Genomic DNA, 22,787 nt, shown 5'->3' with positions numbered 1-22,787 from the left:
ACGAGCGCTATTTTCTTGACACGATCTCGTGAAAAATGTAGTTAATCTAACCGTAAAATTCACAATTAATTCGCGACTCACGCTTTTAGAACGAGAAATGCTGTTTTGAATAAATTACATTCTTCAACTTCTGCGTACCGCGTAGCCAGCCACGCACACTTTATTCTATTGGCAGAATACGTAGGGCTTATTCGGTCGGTAACCTTTACACAATTCGCAAATTTTTTAAATTATTTTTCCTCAATTGCAAAGCTTTTCCGGCGTCGGAAAAACAAAACTTTCCTCCATCCGCACAACTGCCATTTATTCAAAGCGACACATTCACTTGCGACTACAAACCCTTCACTTTACCTTACACAGTGAAGCAACGTGCCGACCCACTAAATATGCAAATCAAAGCGTTAATTGGCTTGCCGCAACTTTTTTATTAAAAAATAGTAGCCAATGAAAAAGGGTGTATTGTCGTAACTTTGCCAGATCTGCACATTTCTCATTGACAGACTGAGATTCTGGGTACTAGATTAGTATTCACCTTGCCTTCGTCGAATCGAATTGTTAACAATGCCTTTTCTATGGGCCCGCTGACCACCGTTTTAACCTATTCTCGACTTCGCAATCTCACTTTTACTAAGGTCTTCTAACATTCAGAGCAGCAGTAGAAAAATAAAGTTGTGACGAAAACTTTGAAAATCTCGTCACGCTGAAATGATGTAAAACAGGGGCAACTTGATATGAATTTCGGCTTTGATTTCAAAAGCAGCAGGCAGGTTTTCAGCCCTGTAAACGAATGCTTTAAAGAGGAAATTTTCTCGGGCAAGAGAACTTGATGGCCCCACTAGGGATCAAACCATAGCTTATCAGTGCCGAGAGTCAAGCCTTGACTATTTTAACCAGGATCGACCAAATGAAGAAAATTGGCTTTCAAGTCGATTTAGCTAGGAATACCCTGAACTAAAGTTCACCAAATTTTAATCCTTGGAAGTTAAGCTGGGTGCAGGCGGAGCTGCCCTTCTCCTCGGATGGAAGACTGACTAAAAACGTTCATAGGAAGTTGGCAGATTTCTCGGGGCGAGGTGGCGCGAACACTGTAGCCTGAGGCAACTCAAAATTATTTATGATGTCATTTTTTTATAAGTTATTTGCTTTTAACGAAGGCTGAGTCGACCTTAGAGGCGTAGCTAAAGCCGACGAAACGCCAATAGATTGTTTTGTCCTTAAAGATGGACACGGTCAGCTGTGTTCCACATGAGCCCTGAACACCATTTTTATCGTACTTCGTTAGACAAGTTACCTTAAATGATCAACGTAGGATGAAGTAAAATTATCAACGAAACAGGTTTTCACTTATAGACTTCAAATCTAATGAACACCCGAGAGGATTAAAACAGATTTTCAAGCAGATAAAACCCCACACGCAATTTTGATTTCGGCTTCAAACGAATCACTAAAACTCTTTTCCAGGTCTGCACGGTACCAACGCTGACTTGATGTCCCATGGTACCTACCATTATTATTGCGCATGAAGTTCTGCGCCTTTCAAGATACTCGGTTTCCTAGGCCTATGGGTGGTGCATACTTTTGACGCGGTTTTAAGGGAAAGTACGGTCTAGAAAACGTCTCTCTAAATTACTAAAACTTATCCCCAGGAATTAGAAAAAATAATTGTCGTTTTGTCCAGTTCCCTAGAAAAATGTGACAAGAGCCCTATCGAAGTTGCTTGCCATCCTTCGTGACTTGGATAGCGCCATACTTGGAGTATGACGTGTTATAACGTAGCAATAGTCAACAGAAACGTTTTCGACCTTACCAAGTTCTTTCCCGCCGTTACCCATTTTATACACTGGGTAAAGAGAGACAAGTGTGGACCCTTGGAATGCGGGGGATGTCGTACGCTAACCCCTACTCAACTGTGCCTACACTTTGTAGAGATAGCGTGACGTTGACGAACATTAGTTTACGTGCCCCGTTGACCAAAAATCAGTTCTTATCTTTCTTTGGATTTCAAAAACTATGTTACTTCTAACACTAGGCTGCCCAAAATTTCAAAAAGACACCTTATTATTTTGAAATTAACTGGAATTTTCATATTTAATGGTCCTTCATTATTAACTTTAAGATCTTGAGAGAGCTGAATCGATAAGAAACTGGCTTAAAAGGCTCACTAGTTTTGTAAATGCAAATCGTGTGTAAGTTGTGGGATCAGAGCCAGTCTCAGGTTGAATCCCGTGTTACTGATGTTTACATCAGTGATGCCTGCAATTTTACTTAGGGTTTGAATATGCACTCTAACGTATTTAACAGCAGCAGCTATCCACATCCCGAAAAAGGACTGAAAAAACCCATACCTTCCCTCAAGTTCTGTCGTACTGCACTCTCAGCACAAGAGTCTTTATAATGTTTGGTATCATCTTATCGGTTTATCGTTAATTATTATTAGTTTCCTATAGGACTGCGAACTCTGACCTCACAGATCTATTGTCCTGTGTTGTTCACTAAACTCACTACACGACGACGACGAACACGACATCACGACCAGGGCTTAATTATGGCTCCTGGCTTAATCCAACACTGTTCTTTTCATTATTTACTTTTGTGTAATAAGTCAGAATGATATCCAGGTGTTGATAACCAAAAACTAATCCAAACCTGACCTGCTAAGTTTGTCCTTTAAGCTTAATGTACTGCTCCAAAAAAGTTTGTGTTTTTCAATTCATCTGAGTGCGTAGATTCAACTTAAGATACATTTAAAGGTGTAAAATGGGTTCAACCTGAGAACGGATTTACCGGCAACCATGTACGGCCGCATTAAATTAATATGCAGCACCGGAGTTTTGGGCTTACAGACTTTTAAACTCGCGTTTTGTAATATTATAACTGAGCTGCATTCACACACTCAATTTTTTAAGCTAGCGGTGAGCCTGTCACGTCAATTTTCCCTGGATCCAGCCCCTCTGAATAGGTCAGTTGAACGTGAGTAGTGGTGGACCGTGAAATCCAAAACTTACACTCAAAGTAAACGGCCTTTGGATAAAAATCAAAGCTCAAAATATTTGCCAGTCAAGTGTTAAGCAAACACACTTTCAAAATCTGAAGGAAAAAAGGAGGTGATTTTTTGGATCACAGGGGCACTTTTTAAGCGTCATGTGTATTTAGCGGTGAGGCACTAATTGGGAATAACTGAACAGAATTTAAATCAAATCAAACAACTAGAGCGGTTTTCAATTGAGTGTTGCAAGTAATTAGCGAATTGCTTTGGTTTTGCATTACTTCACTCAGTGATTGGTTCAAAGTTTTCGCGCCATTTTTTCAACCAATCACAAGTGAAAACCAAAACCAGTCGTGGCTCGAGCGTGCAAATTCTCCCGCTCTTTGTATTGGCTACGTGTAATTCTTCGAGTTTCGATTGGTTTATTGTATTTAGCGCTGAGGCACTAAATGGGGACACTACAGAAATCAAATCAAATCAAATTAGAGGTTGGTTTTTGAGGAGAGCGGAAAAACCGGAGAAAAAACCCTAGAAGCAGAATAGAGAACCAACAATCTCAATCCACATATGACGCCAAGTCTGAGAATCGAACACGGGGCACATTTATGCGAGGTGAGAGCTCTCACCACTGCGCCATCCCTGCTCCCCACGAGGCTCCCCACGAGTCGAGGAAGGGGAGTCAGGGTGGTTTAGTGGTCATCAACCGCGCCTGTCACCTCTGTGACCCGGGTTCAACAATGGCCTATGGGTGTATGTGGGCTGATTTTCAGTCGATCTCAATCTGACTCGAGGGTTTTTCTCCGGGTACTCCGGTTCTCCTCCCACCTCAAACTCGACTCGCAGTCATTTACATCTGGCTGGGTTTGCGGTGCTCCGAGATCACACATGATCGTATGGCGTGCGGCGCCTTCATCGTGCATTCGGTCCGATCCCGTTGAACCGTTTGATCCTGAAAAGCTCTTGTAGGGGAACGGCCAACTAGCCACATTTAGAAGACGATTTATCACTAGACTTTCAGTTGCAAACGTATAAAGATATTTACGAATTCACAGAGGTGGTTGCTTCTTTTATTCACAAACGACTGAAAATTTCAGTAGAGGAGAACAATATTGAAAAAAAGGCAGAAAACAGCTGCAATAAGGAGGCTCGACACATTCAAAGCATCCGCTGCGGAACTCGTTTTAGTGGAAAACTCCACACACTCATCATAATCATCAAAATCAATTTTTGTAATAGCGCAAATTTGCGCAGTTTTGCAATATTTATCGCAATGTTCTCCCCCAGCGCTCACTGAGTTGTAGAGGTAGTACTTATCAAAGTTTGTGCTCTTTTGATCTTGAAACGTCTGCACCAGCGAGTGAAGGGACTGCGGGCTCACATTTGGAATGTTAAAGGCTTCCGTCGCTTTGTATTCTATCAACCAATCAGGTTTGTCCATCAGGTTTGCATACGTTAGGTTTGCAAAGTACTGCCAAATATCCTAAGCAAAAAGTAATAGGAGTGAGCCGAGAACACGATGGAAGATTCCGAAACTATACAAAGTTTACCTGTAAAGAGACGCGGGTTTTTCAACTATAAACAGAGCTACTATATTATTTGCATTTAAACTTTGTTTACAGCTATGAACCACTTAAAGTTAAATAATCCCCTACCTTGAGCTGCGCAGAATTTCTGTCATACTTGAACAAACGAATGCCAGGGTTATTGTATCCCACAGTTGGAAGAACTGTCTTCCAAGGCGTCACCGAAGGACATAGGAATATCGAACTGCGAGGGACTCCTAAAGAATAGACGAAGAAACTTATGGCCTTGAAAAAACCTACTGTTTTTGAAAATTCATAGAGAGTGAAAATACCAATGGCATAAGACGAATCACAGTTAGAAACAAAAACAACAACAACAACAACAGAACAACTAAAAATTGAACAACCAACAAAAACGGCAAACATGGTAACTTTGTATGCAACGGCCAACTCCAATTTTGTCGACTGTAACTTTATGGAACTCGTGCGGCATTTTCAAAGTGAAATCGCCACCATTTGACGACGCAAATTAATCTCCATGATGCTGAAATTTAACATTCGAAGAGTAAAAAAAATTGAGGTTAGGGGCACTTTTAGCCTAACCCTTTACCCCATAAATATGATATTTTGTTGATAACTACTAGAAATAGTATAAACGCGAGCGTATTTCGTGATTTATGGGAACTAGTAATGTTTTGAAAGTTGTTAAAATTTCACGTGGCCTTCAGCGAATGCAGTTTGAAAACTATCAAAACATCTCTAGTAACTATAAAAATTTCGAGCAAGTTCTTACGATTTTTTACCTATTGTGTTCAACACAACTACTCTATCGCTGTGTTTCCATAGCAACTTCTGTATTGCACTCTTTAACCTATTCTTGGCTTACACTCACGTGATTAGACGGCCATGTTGGTGTACAAAACAAAAGCAAAATGCCGCTCGCATTTTCAATATAATAGAACCAAATTACCAAAGTCTTTATTGCTATTGTTCAGTCCACTAACATGGCCGCCATGACGTCACGTGCATGCCAAGAATTCTGGGTCTCTCTGCAGGTACCGAAAAGCATTGTGTTTTTGGTCACTTGGGATTAGTCTTTATTTGGAGTTGTTTTGTTTTTTGTCTTTTGTTTTACGTATACGTAATTTCTGCTCTGGTACCTGCAAAAGCTGCCAGAATTCCAACCTGTATTAGGTTTTTATAAAACCGTCATCGTTCCGACCTGATTCAAAACTCTAATAACAAAGAGGGCAAAATTACTGAATGCTGATTGGTCAATGAAGAGGGTATTTTTTCTTAATTTTGCTTGAGAAGAGGGCAAAATTACTCGCTCACGATTGGTCGAGCGCCAAAAATTCTCGCTCCTCATTGGCTGAACGTACGTCTTCCACATTCAGTTGGTTTCTTCTGTTTGAGCAAAACAACTTCGTCTTCATCGAAGTTTGTCTTTTAATTCGCGCTGCATTCGCCGAAAAGGCATAAAGATTAAGAACTAGCTTTAAAAGATGATCTGAATTTGAATTTTCGAGTGACAAGAAGAAGGGCAAAATATTTTTTTCACGAAAAGCTTAAAACTTGGATCGACTTACATGGTGCCCGGCGTAGCGGGATTGTGTGGTTGAAAAACAAAATGATTCCTTTCGTCAAGGGCTTTCAGTTTACCACGACATCTTGCACCTCAACAAAAAAGGTCACAGAACAATTTGCCATTGACAGGAGGAACGAGTACCTCAAATTTGGTGGATTTCTTTGGACAAACTGTTTGCTATGTTTACGGATGCGTATTTGCAAGTGGTAAAAACCTCTAATGCACAGGTGAATAAATTTAATTGAAGCTTAACATTTGGTTTAATCGTTGTTACAGTTGTTCACGAATGAAACTCGTATTTTCCTCTCGAGTGGATGTAAATAACAATCATCTATACTCGTTTTGGACGCAAAGAACAAGTTGACTTGCTTGTCTGTGTGTCAGTTGTTTTGCTTCCGAGCGAACGAGTGTTTCCGCTTAGCTGTCTGTTTTTCGAGGTGCCTCAACAGTGTTAAGAAAATTTTGCCCTCTTTGTCATTAACAAGTAATCGCAATGGGTCCTCGTAAAATTAAGGATTAATATCACTTGTGTTTTCAGAAGTTGCTGCAACTTCTGAAAACACGCGTGATATTAATCCTTAATTTTACTCGGCCCCATGCGATTACCTATACAAATCATGATTACTACGTTAAAACAGAAACCCATAAGGGTTGAAACGTGTAACGGCCCCTTGTGTGTTGGGAAACAAGCTTCTGAATATTCGATTTGCTAAGTACCATATTTGGAACAACAAGAGCGAGGGGTTTCCAAATATGGTACTTAGCACTGAAACATTCAACCAATCAGTTCGCACTGAATATTCGGAAGCTGAGAACGCGCGTTACACGTTTCAACTCTTATGGGTTTCTGGTTAAAACCAAAACTCTTTATAAAATTTATTCCTTAGTATTCCCACCATATTTGCAAGTAATAAATTAACCTGAGTAGTCCTGGTCGAGGACTAGTCAAGTAGTCCTGGAAGTAATAAAACACATTCTAAATGACTTTTTACACGAAAAGAGAGTGTACCAAGGCGCATTTGCACGTTAGAAAACAAGCAAAACCACAGCATAGTAACTAAAGATGGTATTAGGAATCTTGATACCAATAATCTTATGCAGATAAGATATTGGTTTTCTTTTTCATTTGGCTTGCAGAAAAAAAAAACGTACTCAAATGTATGCAGGACGTGCCGTACGCGTTTGAGACATTAGGGAGTTTAAGATATCACGACGGCTACGGCGACTAAAACGTCACTTTCAGTTACTAGTTTGAGATGTCCTAAGTATTTCACGATGTTTCCATCTTGTTATATGGGCGACGTATGCCATAACCAGATTGGTACGCACAGATTTGAAGCAAGGAGATAGAAGGAAAGATTCACTGTTCTTTGTCCACGTTGTCGTCAAAACCTGAAATTTGGTCATTTTACGCTGATGTTTTGACGAGTACGGGAGAGAAATGTACAAAATTGTGTGCCGCAAGATCATTTTTCCCTCTTGTAACCAATAATATTAGTCCTGTTTGGCGTTGCCGTAGCCGTAGCCGTCGTCGTTTCTTAAACTCCCTAGTGTAGGTTAGGTTGCAGGTCATTGTTTCATCACAGCTGAAACAACCCAAACCTTTACTAATGCTAGCATTAGGTATAAAAAATATTATTTAAGCCTAAGGTTAGCATTTTTGTAAAGGTTTGGGTTGTTTCATTTGGTGTAACACAATGACCTGCAACCCTAACCTTCAACCTGCAACCTGCAATCTGCACTTTACACCCTCTGCTGAAATTACCACATTTGTGGTTTCGATGACAAGGTGAGGAATACAATACAACTGTCGATCTCTCACTCTTTGTACGTTACTTCTCCAACATTTTACAGTGCGAACAGAACAGACGGATTAAACTCAAAATGAAGAGGATCGCGCAAATGCTCATTTTTAATTGACATTTGTCTTGTCGTGCTTACTAACATTTTATTAGTTTTTACTTTTTAATTTAAATTACAATATTTTGAGAACTTGTATTTACGATGCAAAAAGACAATGCAGTGCTCTTTGGTGTTGAGCTGAGACAATCCAGAATACCAGAAGGGGGCTCTATCTGGTTTTCATTAGGGACTTTAAAATCTACGACGGCGTCGTAGACGAAAGCGTCACTTATCGTAAGGTTTTCGCGATTAAAATAAAAAAAAAATGGTACGAGCGGTTTCAGAGTAAATATAGAGAATGAAAGGTTCACATTTATAAGCTCGTGTTTTCGTCAAAACCTCAAATTTGACTGTGATTTCACGCCGTTGTGGAGAGTACCGCAAAAGTTTGTGTTACAACGCGTGTCGCACGTGCAGCGCAATTATTTTCCTCTTGTTGTTTTGTGGCGTACTAGTTGGATCTTAAAGGTGCTGTTACATTGTGCAATTTTTCGTACAACGTCTCTTGCAACGCCATTGCGAGACGAGTTTCACGAATCATTGCCCAAGGTAACATACCTCGCAACGGCCAAAAACGGTCCGAGATCAGTTTCAGAAACCGTTATGGAACGTAGAATTGAGTTCTACTTTCCTCAACAGTTGCAACGAAATTTTTAGGCATTGGCTATTTTGTAACACCTGTCCTGCAACTTCTGTCGCAACGCTTTGCGGCATTAGCAAATGAAAGTGTTCCTTTAATCTTATGTGATCATCGAAACGAGACAATTTGGATGGAACCTTGTTTCGTTATGAGAACGTTTGTAGAAATGGCGTTGCAAGATAAGTTGCACAGTGTAACAGCGCCTTAAAAACCCTGGTCTTTTGTGGCACTTCCAGGCGGGGACGTCTCTGGATTATCCAGATGAGTGGAAATGTTGGCGGACGAGACTCGTACCGGACGTTTGACTGCGACGACGGAAAAGATCTTCTTGTACTCCGTGCGGAATGCACTATTCATAACGCCATAAATAAATGGGTTGATTGCACTGCTTAAGAACCAAAGAGATGTTGCCACGAGGAAAACCTAACAAAAAAATATGGGTCCAACATAAATTTTCGCTACTTGGTACTTGGGTTCGCTCAAGTAATTTGATAGATTTTTGCCCTTGGACTCTTTGACGCAAGTCAGAAGAGGCTCTCAACCAAAGGACTATGTTGTGAACTTATCAATGAATAACTAGGGAAAGATGTCCTGGTGTCCTTACAGGAATCGAACTTATTCGCACATTCCAATTCTGGGGCAATGAGTTACGACCAAGCAATAATTGAAAAATAATTTAAGCATTTATTCGCAGTAGTGGCACAGTACAATACAGAGGCAAAACACAATAATTATGCAAATAATGGCAAATTACATCGAAAATAGACATTATTCCGCCGGAAGCTTCTTCAGTTTTTCAGTTTTATTGCTCGGTTTAGCTTGCTATACACCAAGAATAAGTAAGAAACAATAAGGGGAAAGGTACAAAATACATAGTGAAAATATAATTAAAATAAAATTCTCAAATAAACAGATCAATTTGAGATCTAAATCATTGGAAACAGACAGAGTTTACAAGATGCCGCCCGCTGAGAGCAGGTGCCAGCCTATAACAGTGACGCGGTGGTTGTTCTTTCTTCTCATTTATTTCTTGTTACAACCTTTTGCATGCCCTTTCGCTTCCAGAAAAGAAAAACTTTCTCATTTGTGAAATTAGTTTCCATTACAAATCTTTGCCTTATTCAAAGTAAAACTGTCCGGCCTTATAATAAAAAGGCAAATCTCGATGTTGAGCCCTAACACAAACACACGCAAAAAGATTTTAGAAAGTATTCTGTACAACAAGATTCCAATTCGTCGTTTCATTGAGATCAACATTTAAGATGAAGAAAGAACTATAAGCCATAGAGAACAATTTTAGCGTTAATCTCACCTGGCGTGGAAGGAGAAGTGGGTTGATCTTATCCATGGTGTCCATTACTTCTGCTGGAATCCAGCAAAGCGTGAACGAAAGAACGATGGTTGCCACTGCTTTGGACACGGACACTTCCTCATTATGGCATCCTTGGCGTAGGTTTGTGGCGACTTCTGCGTTGTGTTGTGATACGGCGCGGAACACCTTCCAATAGCACACCACAATTACCACGTAGGCCACTGTGAAGGAACCATAAAGCCAAGCGTTGAAGCCGTATATGGCTCCGGGAGACATCATTCGCCTCCAGCACAAGAGGTACCCAGGGCAGAAGAAAAAATCGTCCAGAGAAAGCACGTTGGGGAGACCATTTATGAAAAGCGCTACTACCCACACGACGGCTATTATGAAAAGGGTCTGCTTCTTTGTGAAGATCTTCTTGTAGAGGCTCCTTCTCTTGACACAAACGTACCGATTGAAGGCTGTCATAGCCATGAGATAGATCGACACCTGGGCCAGAACTGACATCGTGAATGCGTGTGTCTTACAGACTGTGTCACTGAAACGCCTTTTACTGTGGACAACGGCGTCTATCGTTAGAGGCATGACGAGAATGGCAGTTAGCAGGTCTGTGAAGGCGAGCGACACAATCAGCATTGTCGTGGGATTATGGAGCCTGGCGTTTCGGTAAATGATGTAGCAAAGGATGGCATTTCCAATCAGGGCAATGATATCAATGGTTATTAGAACTATCGACTCTACTACGACGGTTGCTTTTGTCCGGGCTTCGAGTTGCGCTCGTAAAATAGCAAGAACATCGACGCTGGCATCTCCAGGATCGATGTTGTTCATGTTTCCAGCTTAATGATCCAACCGCAAAAGATGTTGTTCACTGTGTAAGGCGCTGTGTCCAACGATGTCTAATCGTCAGCTACACAATAACTTAAGAAGGCGGTGCTAATGATAAGCGACTATTAAGATCAGAGTGAACACGGAAAATTGAGCCGCCAAGATAGAAACCATTTCCTTCCAACAATGAGGATGGCATAATACTTCTGAATTTACCATCAAGGAAAACTCAAAAACAGCAGGGTAAAAAGATTAGTAATGAACTAACGTAAATGGCCTTCATGAAGAGTAAGAAAAGAAAAGAAATCCATTACTGATCTTCGTCTTCCGTAGTAAATTCAATGGCCTCTTCATGATCACGGTTTAAGATCTAGAAAAGCTTTTACCACCTGCCAGGTCAAGAATCTTTGCGAACTTTAAATTAAATTCTCCGTAAAACAAAAGCAAACGATTAAATAACTGGTTAAAATTCACTCTTTTCTTAAACTAAGGTAATCTGTTGTCCACTTTAGTGTGTACCTTAGGAAATGTCGATTTTTACAGAGGTGATTTAATAAGTACCATGCTACCAAGTACACCATGTGTAACTTGGAGGAAAAATAAGACCTCATTACTGATTGTCTCGCGAATTTGCTTTCAATTCTGCCTAAGATAAGCCACAAAATGAAGGGAATGAACAATCGTTCTTTTCGTCTCTTTTACCACAAAAATGACGGAAGTGGCTTTTCTCACTCCAAATAAAACGAACTTCAAAAGGTCTGTATGAAGATGGGTCTGCGCCAACTCTCCTTGCCTAGAAAAACAGCGTTGTATAGGAAAGACACCTGACTTCCGAGAAGGCCACTGTCGTGTTGATGCCATTTTCCGACAACTACCGCAGTTTATTTCTTTTTTAATTGTAATGGTAAAGATGCTCTTTAAAACGCAGTCGTCGTAAGCTGTAGTAGATAAGTAAATTGTGTACGATTGTGGTGAAAAATTGTTACTAAAACGCCGATTAAAGACAACTGGGCCAATACACATAATTGCTAAAACTGTTATATCCTGTATAATCTCAAAATTCGTAGCTGACATATAACATCGACAAGCTTGTCGCCTGGCAACAGCCAACCTTTTTCCCGTTACCATGAGACTGGATGCTCTTTATTTCTTCATTTTGACATACGGAAAAAATTCATGTAACTTAAAGCAATATCTTTGCAACTGGCAACGGAATATAAATTGCACTTTGCGTTACCAAGTAGATTTTCATACTACTTTTTGAAACGTTGCGAAACACAAGTTGTTGCATGCAGAACCCGTCTGCATCTCGCAAGCGGGACGTTGCGAAATTGTCTCGAGTGAGCGCTGACATGGCCTTCCGAAAAAGAATTTGACAACTTTCTATACAAATGAGAATGGGACAGCTAGTACGAGAAAAATACTGATTACAAAGTGGAGAGGGAACCTCTAGAACCAAACATGACACTCGTCTGCCTTTTCTTGTGAATGATACACACGTCGTGTAGGGTAGCATTAGTTTTCTGCAATTTGCGTCGACATTTCTGAGAAATCGGCCATTGACCTCTGCTCATGTGATCATCGAATGCGAGATAAGTTGCAAGACTGCCGAACTATTTGCATTTTGACTCACAAAGCGAAAAGTGTGAGGTCCATACAGTTTGTTAGGGGGCAGATGTCTTTTTCCTGTTAAATGTTGAAAACACAAGGAGCCATAAAGTATGATACCTGAAGACGACGATAGAGAGAAATTTATCACATTTCGTTGTCTTTACATCGAGCAACAAAAAACCGCCTCAATAAAAAAGCAATGACCTCGTTTGGTTGAGCATAGGACTTTCGTGAGGGAGATCCCGGGTTCACAACCCCGGTCGGACCGACATTCAGGGTCTTACAAAGATTTGCGGAGAAAGTGCTGTCTTTGCAATTTCATCTGCAAATGGTAAGACTTTCAAGTTCTCTTGAATAAGGACTATATTAAAAGAAGACTCCGTCGGACAACTCTTGCTGTTAATCACTTGATTGCCGGGGGGACGTTGATTGAAGAACTCACACAATGTTCGTGAAGAGTAGGGGGGGATACCCCTCCCCCCTCCCCCCGCAGGTGTTGGTGGTCTCTCTTATATGACATGTGCGGTATAAAAACCAATTACAATTACCGTTAAAGAAGACGGCCCTCTAAAAACTAAAAGTAATAGCACTGACAGAGATGTAATTGAGATTTGCATCACTCACCAGTCCTGTCATAAAAGATTTTGAAGCTGTCACAATGTTGATGAGCAAGAAAATGACCAGATATAACGGCTGCATGCTTCATTATTACATCAATGTATTTCCTGTTGAACTGAGGATAGAACCACTTTTTATGAGGGGCCCGCTCAAAGGCGCCCGGTGGCACGTGACCTATAATAAAGACCTAACAACAAACAAACAAACAAACAAACACATTTGTTAGAGAAACAGAGATTCGTTCATGTCTTTAACTATACATAATCATGGACTAGTAAAGCACGTACGATCTCCAGTTCAATAAGTACGTTTCATTGTACTACTTGCAGCACTAGTTTCCCAAAAATAGTCAGGGAAAGTCGACTTGTGGGGTGTGCTTTCCAGCAGTGTCCTAGTTGAACACAACAATATGGTTTAATATCTCTACGTTTTGGTAACGGACTTGATATACTGGCGATGGCCAAAACGAATAGTAGAACAGGGGGTGGCGGTCTTTACGCAAATACGCACGTGCGTACTTGAGAAATTGTTAAATTTTTTAAAAAGATTTTCTGTTTAATATAAGTAAAAGCCCTCCGAGACCCCACACAGTGTCATTCTCATCACCAGTCCCAAGTTCCCGGTTATTTTTGATATGATAGTAGTAGATTTTGATATATATTTCAATAAGAAAATTAACGATGAAAGCGAAGTTACATGAAGTTTTGATGACTTCATGTCATCATTATCAAATGTGAAATGTGAAGAAATTAACATAAGTATTTATACAGAAATAGAAGTTTAACTTAATTTCTTCACATTTGATAATGATGACATGAAGTCGTCGAAACGTCGAAACGTCATGTAACTTCGCTTTTATCGTTAATTTTCTTATTGAAGGTTATGATGATTATGTTATTAGAGATTTTGCGACGTCTTGCCCTTTGCTTGTAATCCCCCTGTTTGTGTTGTAGCATGCTGAAAACTCTAAAGATGGGTAAAATAAACAACTGACTACTGCATTTTCCTTCGCATTTATTTATTGAAATGTCCTTCGGAAATAGTCGGAAATGACATTTGCGAGACCCCAGATTTCAAAATTTTCTGGGAGAGCATCATCCCAGACCCCCTGCTTTGGAGTGCCTCCGGCGCTTGAAACATTCTACGCGTGCGTACACCTTCAAAATCTCACGCTACGCCCCTGTAGAACTAAACTGAACAAGCGATTACATTTTGTACACTGGCAGTTGTGTTTGGCTCGCTGTATAGATGTAAAATTTATCTGTAAGGCGAGACAGTATATATAATCTAAGGCCCCGTCTATATGGAGAAAGTTGTCCCGGGTAGAAGGGTCACTCGCCTACGCAATTTTCCCTTTCGTAAACAAGCAATTTTCGCTGTTAAGTTTGTCGTTTGCAAATGAGGAAAAAGATACTTAATCTACGACTAGATTAGCAGCGTATGCCACTTAGAATTAGAAAAAGTTGATCGAACAATGCCGAACCCGGTTTTACGGCTTAAGAGTAGACGTACTTAACATCTATACTACCGCAACAAGAACTCCTATTAGCTATTTTAAAGCATTTAAATGAAGCTAATCCTAACAATTTATTGAAAACTAACCGAATAAAAAAGCTTGGTTACTAAGAATGGCCTCGACCTTCAAAAATGGCATCGCTTGTTTACGAAAGGGAAATTAGCCTCGCCCACCCTAGCTGTCCTTGTCGAGCCAACTTTTCCTACATCTCCTTACCATCAAAACGCGGCGAACAATTTACACGAGAAAAAAAAAGTTGGCTCGGCTAGAACAAACATATCGAACAGAATAATTTATGATGGTGATTGCCAGAGAAACGCAGGACTGCATTATTGAGCTAAAGTATGTTATGCACTTTGTTCTTCGCTAAGTGTTTCTCTGGAAACAAAGGAATCATGACGTGGATGCAAGGAAAGATATCACATCACGAAAAAGAAACGTCCATTCTTGCCTATCGCTACAAATTCACACAGATATCCGCATCAACTACTGTAACTAATTTTAAAAGTGCAATTAGTTGTCCAGTTTTGTTCATTTTGGGCAGGGACTAAAGAAAACATGTGAATTTTTTAAGAGTACCTTTTCTTTCGCCACAGAAGCGCTCGTTAACACGCTATCCAACCAATCAAACTGACCCGCAGGATCTGACATGTTGGCTGTAAGCTTGTCATTTGTGTAGTAATAAACAGTGTTCAGACTAATAAGACGCAAACCCGGCTTGATAAGAACAGTGTAAAATCCCCCTGAGATGAAGAACAAAGAACTGAATGAAATTGACCTTTGATGAACTTTTTTATTTAAGTGTAAACTATTTTCAGCGGTGGGGCACTTATTGAGGACATAAAGCCCATAACCAGGAGGCTACAACTATGCAACCCCATTTTAACGGATCAGCTACTTTTAGGCCCCGTCAACACGTATCTGGATATTTTTCAATCCCCAACTTTTTCTTTCCGGATACGCCGTCCGTCCACACATATCCGGCGAATTCGCTGGCGAATCCGGAACGTTTTGAATACGCTCTCCAGTGTGGATTTTTTTAATCCGATATACATCCGGAACCGCGTGGACGCCAAATCCGGCTATTTTTTTAATCCGGATGACGTAACAAGATCGAGCCCAGTTCCTTACCGTGAAATTAATTTTCAAGATGGTTGCCGAGGGCTTCATGGCGCACACTCTGTTTCCTTGAAGAGTCCTGAGCACTAGAGTGAATCCGGATACGTTTCGGACTGTGACGTTTGGACGGGCAAATTCCATTTGAATACACTACGTTGCGGATTCAAAAAATATCCGGATACGTGTGGACGAGGCCTCAGACGAGTTCTAAAAAAGGATTTGGCTTGCACGACCACTGACCATTCTCAATCCTATAGTAATGACTTGTGATTGGCTGGAAAGGATTGGTTTTGCGGGAAAATCGATCTAAAAATAACAAGTTCTTTGAAAACGCCGTTCCACAAATACAGTGAAGTTGTACTCTTCTAGTCATGGGCTCCTAAACAGAAATCAAATCATCTCAAATTAACGCATATCAAGAGAAAATGAGGTAGAGAGGGCCAGGATACGAAGTTATTTTTAGATCGGAAGTTTTGTTTCCCGAGCCGTCCGTGACTATAAAGGATGACGTCATACGAATTTATGTGGCAGATGTGTAATGGCTTTTCGGTGTCGTATTCTTCATCCAATAAGCCATTATTTCACTAGAAATTGTAGGATCTATCTCCAACTCCAGGATTTGGGGCAAGATAAACCAATCTCCTTGGTTGTGAAACTCGTTTTCGTCAACAAACTGCAATTTCCATTTGAGTTCTCTCACGGCGGACGTCTCGGGAAACAGATTTGCGTTTTCGTGACATCTAAAAATAACCTAAATGATATTGACATATCCCAAGGGACGGTTTTAATGCAAACAATCCATTCTCGTCACCAGAGCCTTGGATCGGCCCAAGGCTCTGGGAAACTCTACGTAGGAGAACATGCGCCGTAGGGTTCTTATAGCCAAAAATTGGCTATTTGAACCTTACGGCGCCTGCTCACTCCTCGTGCTAACATGAATCCACCAATTAAAGACGCTTTTGATTGTTCTTCACGAAAACCAATGAGAAGACACTTTCTTTCAGGGTTCCCCAGAGCTCTTCTCTTCCTCAGTCATGAGAAGAGCTCTGGGGTCCAGATTGGTAAACAACCCCAAAACGAACTATATGATGGGACTGGTGATTAAAGCGAATTGGGATTTTCGGTTTTGGGTTTTGCCTCTTTCTGGCTCGGTTTATCGGTTTTTGCGCTGAAAGTCAGAAGTTTTTCGGTTGGTTTGCGATTTTTGTCCCATTTTTCATTTTCGGCAAAAATAGAAGCCGTTTTCCGGATTTGGTATCCGATGCAGATTTCGGTATTTCCTGTTTGTACAGTGTACAGTCGAGGTTCGGCAATTATGCGTGTCATCCGCGTTCACACTCTACGATGTTTCTCCCATTTCTCATGCCGCAGATTTAAGGTCGTATCATCTACATATTACCAACGAATTAAGTCAAGAGAGGATGATCCTCTCTTGATTATACGTTGATTAAGGTTTTTAAAACAAATGGTTTTGCCTACGGTTTTCGGTTTCGATAAAAATGTAAAGCGGTTTTTCGGTTTTGAATTATTTTTTGTACTGTTTTTTGATTTGTTTAAGACCACAACGCTCCCCTCATTAAATAGGATCACAATCGATTAAGTACCGGTTTCACGCAGAATCTTTCTTTCTAGCTCAGTCTTGCTCCAGCTAAGCAATGCATGCACGTATGACCAGCCACTCCTTAGCTTTCCCAGCTTAGCTTAGCCCACCTATTCTGTTAGCAACGTACACGTACAGGGGATAAGCGAGTAATTCCATACCTCTCTTGAAGCTTGTAACAGCATCTTGAGGAAGCCAGCGACCCCACAGGTTACCAACAGCATTGTAAATATCATTCGGCATTGGCGGCATCAGATGCTTTGGATGGTAGTCATGGTTACCAAGGGCTGGGTAGACCGTCTTGTTTGGGAAGACTGTGGCCAGCAGTTCGGTTAGGTTCTTAATTGTTTCTATGACTTCGTTGGTGCTCAGTTCACTGTTCGGAACGTGAGGCATGTCATCCCTTAAAATAATTTTTAAAAGGAAATAAAAGTGCGATTTAACGGACGAGCGAAAAACTTTTGTAGAAAACAAAAAAACAAAGTAAATACGTGTTATGTTTACTTTGAAAAACGTTTGTAGGAAAGGGAGAAAACAACACCATTTCCGCGTTTTGTTCACTTTGGGTTTGCCACTGCTTTATTTCAAAAAGCTATTAACCCTTTCAGCCCCGATAGTGCCAAATGGCACTTATAGATTTTACTCTGTCTAACGCCAGACGATTTTACTCGTCAATGGGGAACCCCTCGGGGCTTAAAGGGTTAAGCTAACAGCGTGAAAAAACTATGTCCCCGTTTAACCCTTTCAGCCCCGATAGTGCCAAATGGCACTTATAGATTTTACTCTGTCTAACGCCAGACGATTTTACTCGTCAATGGGGAACCCCTCGGGGCTTAAAGGGTTAACAGACGAGACAGTACAGTCTGAGTCACATGCGCCCAAGCGCGGGTAAACCTGCGAGAGCAGGGATGTGACAGTCAGCTTAGAGTGACTGACTTGTAATACGCATAACTAAAGAAACAGCAATTTAGTGGGTTCACACTTAATATCAAGTCGTTCTTAGGGGACAGCTATGTTCACCAAGCTAAACCAATGAATGCCTAAGGGTTTAAATGAAAAATTATCATTAAAATTCGGGTATGAATATGTGTCATTAAATATCATATATTTTAAATGGGTAGTTGAGCCGGATGAATGATGTTTGAGAAATCATCACAGTGAAATCAGTAGTGACAGAAGCCTTTTCCATATTCTGATGGATGGATGTGCAAAGCGAGTTATCATTAATCTGCTGAAACTCGCCTTTTCCAAAAAAAAAAAAAGGTTTGAACTTAAGAGCTCCAATTTTTTCCCACCTTTACTTGATGCCTTACCCAGTCCAAATGATGAAGTCTGGATTAGCTTCTATGTCCTTCATTGCAAAGACTGAAGAATTGATTAGTTTCCATGGTGAGTCACACAAATAGTCTCCCCAGCTGCCCGATCTTTCAGGCTTCCGGCTGTCAGGGGTTTGGGAGTTGCAAATCTTATTTGGGTCAGTGCTTGCCTGGTACGTTTTGTCATAGTGAAAGTCTGTAACTTGCCAGAAGCTTCCTGAAAGGAAACTTAAGTTTAATAATTAACCCATTGACTAAGCCTCTCGGGCCAAAGTAACGCTTTGCAAGGGAAGCGTTGCGTGACTTTAACAGCTCTTACGGTCTGAACAAAATAGCAACGCTTCGTCACGTAATCTCTTTGAGGAGCTTCGGACAAAGCAACTAAGGCTTTAACAATAAACTTTGTGATAAACCGACAGCTTACAGGAAGAATCAAACTTGTGAAACAGCATTGTTGACTTTAACAGAAAATTTGGAATTTGCTCTTAATAATCACAAAATGGTGTTGTAATTTAGAAAACTAGAATTAATGAAATAACGGTTTTAAATTGAACGCTTGCACGATCATGTGACGATCAGTATAAAAGGACGACTGTGGACTGCGGACTGCGGACTGCGGACCCGATCTGCGGACCGGGTATAAAACGTGAACTAGGTATAAAACGCGGACTGCGGACCGGGTATAAAATGCCGACCAGGTATAAAACGCGGACTGAATACAAAACACTGTGAAAAAGGCACGGAGCAACGAAATAGCAATAGGCTGACGACGTGAATTAAAGTCCGACATGAGAATGGTGGAAAAAATGTTTCGCACCATAATTATCAACCACAGCGTTAAGTGGATACTTCCTTGACTTCTCAAAACGACGAGCAATAGCTCACTGAAGGTTTTAGTTGAAATTGCAAACCGTTTGTATGTTGTACGGTCAGTATAAAACGCGGACTGCGGACTCGGTATGAAGCAAAGACTGAGTTTTCAAAAACGGAGTATAGAACAAAACTAGGTTTGTACTGGCCCAGATAAAAATTTTTTGAAAGGCCCTTGAGTACTCTTATTCCGTGTCAAAATATTGTCACGTACACAGAAATGCTGAGTTACAAGTTGCTAGAGAAAGTAAGAGTAGAGATTTTATCTCAAAATTATACTCTACTCCACGAATTTAAAAGGAAAGGAAGGGAAAGGAAAGAAAAGGAATTTTATTTAAGTGTCTAGTCTTTCTAGCGCTGGAGCACTAATTGGGGGCACTGTAAACTGAAATCAACAATTAACGCAAATCAAGTCAAACACTAGGGTGGAAAAATTGTTATGGGGAAGAACGGAAACACTTTTGGCATAAACTTAAACTCTACGTATATTTGCATATTTTATATTAAAGTTCTCTGACTCTTTTTGTCGTAGTTCGAGCCAGCATGGCCGGGTGGATTCAACACACACGTAGAGTGTTGGGCAACCCTAAAACCAGGAATCCGGAATCCGAAATCACAGTACAATACAGAGAGTAAACACTATCCTAAACATTCATAAAAGCTAACGTTAGGCCTAATTAGGCCTAAACAAACGTTTTTAGGCCTAATTAGGCCTAAGGTTAGCTTTTATGAATGTTTAGAATAGTGTTTACTCTCTGTATTGTACTGTGATTCGTGATTCCGGATTCCGGAATCCCTGGTTTTAGGGTTGCCCTAGAGTGTTTGGCTCGTCACGCAATCCTTACTTCCAAAGTCTGCGTAAGAGCGTTCAGTGAAAGTCGGTAGTGTGTACGCGGAAATCAGTACGTGGACTATAACGGTTGCTCTCTTGGTCGAGTACTGTATACAGCCGGACCCGTGCGACACTGAGGTGAACAAAATGTCGTATCAATCGCAAAAAAAAACAATTATTTTGCGAATAGATAAAGAGATCCCCGGCCAAACATCACTGTGGAATCTGTTCCGAAGATATGTTACTGATTGACAGGGGCACATGATGTCATGTGCACGGAATGCTCATAAGGAAATATTTGTGAATTTCCGTGGGAAAATAGGAACGCTTGTAGATCGGGTCGAGATAGTTTGCTTTCGATTTGCATGATGTTCAATATATATCCACTCCTCTGGACACGCGATCAACCTGAACTTGTTTGTTTGTAAGCGCCAGGTGTATACCCCGTGTGAGGACTGGATCTAGTTGAATAAAGAGATTGTGTTAGCACATGGAAGTACCGTAGTTTTTGAATTTTGAACCAAGCTTTCGAACAGAATTTCTCGCGCCCTAGAATATCCAACCACGCTTCCAGTTATTTTTGTGTGGTCTCGGGTCACAATAAAACTCTGCTGAAATCAGTATCTCCCACTGAAGTCCTTCAAAGTTCTCGATTTCTAAACATAAAGCTGGTGACCCGCGAAGGATTTCATAAATTACTGTCTTACCTCTGAAAAATACAACATTCAATTTCAACTAAACTCTTCAGTGACCTATTGCTCGTCGTTTTGAGAAGCCAAAAAAGTATCCACTTTAACGCTATGGTCGATAATTATGGCGCGAAACATTTTTGCCACCACTCTCATGTCGGACTTCATCACGTCGTCAGCCTATTGCTATTTCGCTTCTCGGCGCCTTTTTCACAATGTTTTGTATTCAGTCCGCGTTTTATACCTGTCTGCATTTTATACCCGGTCCGCAGTCCTCGTTTTATACCCGGTCCGCAGTCCGGATCCTCATTCTGCGTTTTATACTGACCGATCGTGTGACTCGTGTGGGTTGAAATGTTTTGGCTCTGCTTGTAAATATGCTCGCGAACTGTGCATGAATGAACAAAAGTAACTGGGATTACTCGCAGTATTATTAAAATTGAATTTTCTTTCATACAATGGACTGCATTGACAAGCTTGTTCAACTCACAGAGGCAGGATAATCTTCCTTAGTAACAGAGCTCGTAATAAACTCTCACTTTTTTTTCTAATTCCCTCGTTTCCCCATTTTAATAAGAAAAAAGACAATCGAGGAATAAATAGATGCAAATTACAGTTCCAACTTACCCTCTGTGAGAATCACACCCCTAAACTGCGAGAAAAATACGAGGACAGCGATGGCGGTCCTCATGATTCCAGTCACGCGTCGAGGACGAATCTTTGGTTCGAAACGGAGGATATAATAAAGGAATGATCCCTGCCTGATGCAAATTAAGTAGTGATATGAATCAGTTGAACAAGGTAAGTATTGATGATGTCTTTCCAGGAAAGATGACTTGTGCGCAGTTGCATGTTGGAACTTCCGCACAAAGAAGGCAGCGTGACACATTAAGCGTCACGCTCCTTGAGCGGGCACTGCATACACCTCCCCATTGAGGGGTACAAGATGGTCTGATCATGTGATCAAAATCGTACTTTGCAGAGAACGTACCTTCTGGGTGCGGGATTCAGCTAGCCTTGTCTACCCCCAGCAGAAGCTGCCATGGACAAACGATTCGTCAAGTACAAACTTCGAACAGTAGCCCATAACCTGCGGGAGCCTGGGGTCTCCTATATTTCCCGAGTTCCGATACAATTTGGCTTTGTACGAGTGACCATATCTCAAGGTTTTAGTTTCTCATGCAAGACTTGTCATTAGCCGGAAAGGTCTGGTTTCCTGGGAAAATCAATCCAAAAATAGCTGGTTCTGTAACAACGCCGTTCCACAGATACAATGAATTTGTACGATTAAAATCATGGGTCTCTACTTCGAATGAATACTGGCATCATCAAGGGAAATTTTACTTAGCTTAACCCTAGAAAAGCGGGGAAATGTCTTTCCACTGGATAACTCAATTGGTTTTGATAGCGTTTATCCGATTGATGGTGATTTATCAAGTGGATAGCGTTATTCACCTTTTGAACAACCGAGGCCAGGCTTCTTCTATCATTGTTTTTGGCGGAAGATGTAACGTTGTGATGAACTCTGATCAGTAGGCGGAAACGGAAGTTGTTGATCAAATGTGCGCTGTCACTCTGACTAGGATATATGCCTCGTGTTTATGGCTGCATTCTGCTGACCCCAACAACTTTTCGGCAATTGCAGCGTTGCGTACTGAGCCGCTAATAAATAAATAAATAAATAAATAAATAAATAAGCAGCCTAGAAGCTGACGGGACTACCTAAAGTACTGTAAACTAGTGGCAAATGCGGGACTTGAATTCGGGAACGAATTCCGGCTATATAATTAATTGCGATTGCAAGTTCAGTGCCTTAACCACTCTACCCCTTTCCCCT

The 22,787-nt window shown here is 40.9% G+C and overlaps 3 protein-coding genes across 3 annotated transcripts in view; all 3 read right to left on the bottom strand.

The window, feature by feature from the left end:
- The window catches only part of LOC138027798 (rRNA-processing protein FCF1 homolog), a 270,573-nt gene that overhangs the window by 77,483 nt on the left and 170,303 nt on the right, over positions 1-22,787 (bottom strand). The window lies entirely within an intron of this gene.
- Positions 4,024-22,787, bottom strand: part of LOC138025402 (uncharacterized) — a 28,685-nt gene continuing 9,921 nt past the window's right edge. Inside the window, exons 5-11 of the mRNA XM_068872618.1 lie at positions 21,578-21,837; positions 18,557-18,776; positions 17,405-17,646; positions 15,104-15,267; positions 13,015-13,195; positions 4,639-4,766; positions 4,024-4,466 (exon numbers count right to left, since the gene is read on the bottom strand). Coding sequence (XP_068728719.1) covers positions 4,077-4,466; positions 4,639-4,766; positions 13,015-13,195; positions 15,104-15,267; positions 17,405-17,646; positions 18,557-18,776; positions 21,578-21,837 — 1,585 coding nt within the window. The 3' untranslated portion in view covers positions 4,024-4,076. The remainder of the gene's footprint in view (positions 4,467-4,638; positions 4,767-13,014; positions 13,196-15,103; positions 15,268-17,404; positions 17,647-18,556; positions 18,777-21,577; positions 21,838-22,787) is intronic.
- LOC138026057 (melatonin receptor type 1B-B-like) lies at positions 8,719-10,883 on the bottom strand. The gene is made up of 2 exons (XM_068873244.1): positions 9,952-10,883; positions 8,719-9,062 (listed from the first exon to the last, which is right to left on the bottom strand). Exons 1-2 carry the CDS (start codon positions 10,780-10,782, stop codon positions 8,844-8,846), a joined length of 1,050 nt encoding a protein of 349 aa, XP_068729345.1. The 5' UTR covers positions 10,783-10,883; the 3' UTR covers positions 8,719-8,843.

This window comes from Montipora capricornis, chromosome 12, assembly GCF_036669925.1.
Source record: "Montipora capricornis isolate CH-2021 chromosome 12, ASM3666992v2, whole genome shotgun sequence".
NCBI classification, from domain to species: domain Eukaryota; kingdom Metazoa; phylum Cnidaria; class Anthozoa; order Scleractinia; family Acroporidae; genus Montipora; species Montipora capricornis.
This window is presented reverse-complemented; position numbering and strand designations above follow the sequence as displayed.